This window comes from Pinus tabuliformis, chromosome 5_1 (assembly GCF_031772625.1).
Source record: "Pinus tabuliformis cultivar Carrire ecotype Pingquan chromosome 5_1, CPIR1, whole genome shotgun sequence".
NCBI classification, from domain to species: Eukaryota; Viridiplantae; Streptophyta; class Pinopsida; order Pinales; family Pinaceae; genus Pinus; species Pinus tabuliformis.
Genome location: NC_142305.1, coordinates 332256576 through 332259528, shown reverse-complemented (window position 1 = coordinate 332259528; position 2953 = coordinate 332256576). Strand labels below are relative to the sequence as shown.

Below are 2953 nucleotides of genomic sequence, written 5' to 3'. Positions count from 1 at the left end.
TCAACCAAAATATATAAAATTCACATCATCGAGCGACAAGCCGTAAATGAATTAAGATCAGAGTACGTAGAATTCACATTCATTGAGTAACAAGCCTCATTTATTTTTCATTGCTTCAAGTTCCAAAGCCAACGTAGCTAACCTACATGTTGGCATGGTGTTACTGACTATATATTTATATTTGCCGACTAGCCAGGGCAATGCTGACTAAAAGGCTGTGGTAATATCTCTGCCGGGGACACAACCACTGTTTGAAGTTTTCTTCAGACCGGGACTGTATCGGTGCACGCTTGAATTCAGCCATTGTATTGTCTGGTCGTCAACGTTCAAAGATGTTGCCACTGCTCTCAGGGGCATTTGGAACAAACCCTCACTGCTTATCTGCAATCATATCAATGTCACAGAGAAATAACGTGGTAAGAGAGATCAACATCAATATAAAGAAACTGCTATATATGAAGATATACACAGTCAATTAAGTGACTGATAAATGTAGATAACAATCAAAATGGTTACGTGTGCCATTTGTAAGGTTGCAAATTTATCATACCAAAACTAAAAAATGGAAATCCTAATTTTTAACGAAAAAATATTCTTAAATTCATAATTTAAAAAACCAAAAACCTTAAGGAAAAATATTTTTAAATTCATAATTTTCAATTTTTCAAAAAATAAAAATTCTAGAATTCTTATGGTCACATAGATCACTCCTATTAACCTAATAGCCATCTGAAAAATACAGCATTAGGCTTAAAATCAAAATTAAGGTATAATTAGTCAGATGCCAGCATACCAGAGTGCCGGGATTTTCACTGTTAAGTGCCGACAAATACTCAGCTTCCACGCTTCCAACGTTGAGTTCAAAATGGAGCACACCTCTGGGAAATACGGTAACGTCCCCCGGGTAAAGAATATCGACGTGTGACACGCCTGATGAATTTATGGCAAATCAATTTTGAATTTATATATATATATATATATATTAAATTGATAAATGAAAATAGCAATCAAAATATTTGCCATTTATAATTCTGATATCCAGAACATGAAAAACTTTACCCTTAATTTATACCATGCAGTAATAATATATAATAAAATTACAGTTCATGATCTCGTTAACAAGAAGATTTATTCACAGTAAAAATTACCAGTGGTGTCAACAAAGCCAACTTGAAGGGGTCCACCAGACAAAAGAGAAAGAACTTCTGTAGCTCTTGGATGTGTATGGGGAAGGTTGCTTCCACAGGGAACCATTTTAAACCTCACTACAGATAGCCCTTGTGTTCTGTAAAATCATTTAATTATATATCCTCAAAAATCTATTGGCTATACAAACAAAAAACACGAACAATATATGAATATATTCAAATATACCGCAGTGCAGGAAAGTTTTGAGGATTGGTTGCAGCTCGAATCCCGCCCGTATCGTTACTAACATCTCCATTCTGGAAAATGTTACGTAGAGTGAAGGTACTCAATCCCGTCTCAAAATCTCTAACGGGGTCTGGATCTGCAGAGTAAGCACAGCTAAGAAATAGTAATACAAGTGAAATTGGTAGAGGACTAGCCTTCATCTTTACTTGCAAGAAAGGAATGAATATTGGATTTGGTATGAAAATGCGCTGAGAAATGAAACGATCTATGAATCTAATTTCTTGCTTACATGTATATCCTTCATGTGTATTTATAGGGTTAAAAGGGTTCGTCCGTCCCTCAAGAACAACTGAAAGAAAGAGGCTCAACAACTCTCGTGACAGTCTAGGCCTGAAGGTTTCGGGCGACAGTCAGTCTCCAATTAGGTGTGCACAGTACTGACTGGTAGTGAAATCAAATATTTATATCGTAGTCTTACATATTAGTTGCGAAAATAATGGAAATTCCAGTCAAATTTTAAAATTTTGTAGAAATATTTGAAAATCTAGGTACAGTTGTCAAACTTAGAGGTATCTGAAACTTCAAGGTATCCAGAGATAAAGATAATTTCAAACTTCAAAGTATTCAGAAATCAAGATAATGGTGCTGAATCCATTTCATCCGAGAAAAAAAGCTCAAACACTCCACCCACCATTCTGGTTTCTGAAAAAAAAAGTTATGGGATTCCAGCAAAAAAATCTAATGTCCAGCTGTAGACAACTCCTTTACATACATAGCTATCTCTATCGTTCATTTGTTCATTGATTGCAACACAAACAAAAAAGAAGCAGTCTACCCATGACCAGTCAAAAAAGATCAGTTTACCTATCTTCATCATTCGTTCATCGGTTGCACAGTGTTTTTGTGAAAATAACAGTCTTCAAAATTTAACTAAAATTTCACGGAAGGTGAATGCTGCTAATCTGGGGTCCTCCTTCCTTTGCTCTTACAACTTTTAAAGCTGGTATGCTATACACTGTACACTAATATCGTCTTTGCCCCTGGACCCCAAAGGAAGGAAGGGAATTTCGGAGGGAACATAATGGTGGTCGTTTTTGACATAGTCTTATGAATAACTAATAGATATGTTTTAAGTAGGTTTTAGAGTTTACACAGTATTGTTGTTTTTTTTGGGTTAATGTTGTTTTTAATGTATTTATTTGTAATTAGTTTAGATTTATTTTAATTTCGGATTTACCAAATGTTGAGATGGATCAAATCTCTTTTCTGTTTTCAGTAGGCTTTAGAGTTTACACAGTATTGTTGTTTTTTTTGGGTTAATGTTGTTTTTAATGTATTTATTTGTAATTAGTTTAGATTTATTTTAATTTCGGATTTACCAAATGTTGAGATGGATCAAATCTTTTTTCACTTTAAAAGAGATTTGATCTTTTTGGCACTAGGGAGATTTCTAGTTAAAATGAATTTAGGGTAGTGTAATCATTAATTCTAACTCTAATTCTTATTTTTAATTTTATTTGTATGTAATTTCACAAGTGAAAATGTTTTAATTAATATTTTATTTTTATTTTTATTATGT

At 33.6% G+C, this 2953-nt stretch overlaps 1 protein-coding gene across 1 annotated transcript; it reads right to left on the bottom strand.

The window, feature by feature from the left end:
- Window positions 1-207: 207 nt before the first annotated feature.
- LOC149164737 (germin-like protein subfamily T member 1) lies at window positions 208-1574 on the bottom strand. Its single transcript, XM_089430973.1, has 4 exons — window positions 1375-1574; window positions 1149-1285; window positions 794-930; window positions 208-381 (listed from the first exon to the last, which is right to left on the bottom strand). The coding sequence occupies exons 1-4, from the start codon at window positions 1572-1574 to the stop codon at window positions 208-210; spliced, it is 648 nt and encodes a 215-aa protein (XP_089287099.1).
- Window positions 1575-2953: the final 1379 nt, after the last annotated feature.

Coding starts and splice junctions, on each gene's coding strand:
- LOC149164737 (XM_089430973.1), bottom strand. CDS start 1,574: ATGAAGGCTAGTCCTCTACCAATTTCACTTGTATTACTATTTCTTAGC. Junction 931..1,148: donor TGGCTTTGTTGACACCACTG/GTAATTTTTACT, acceptor TAAATTCATCAG/GCGTGTCACACGTCGATATT. Junction 382..793: donor GTGAAAATCCCGGCACTCTG/GTATGCTGGCAT, acceptor ATATGATTGCAG/ATAAGCAGTGAGGGTTTGTT.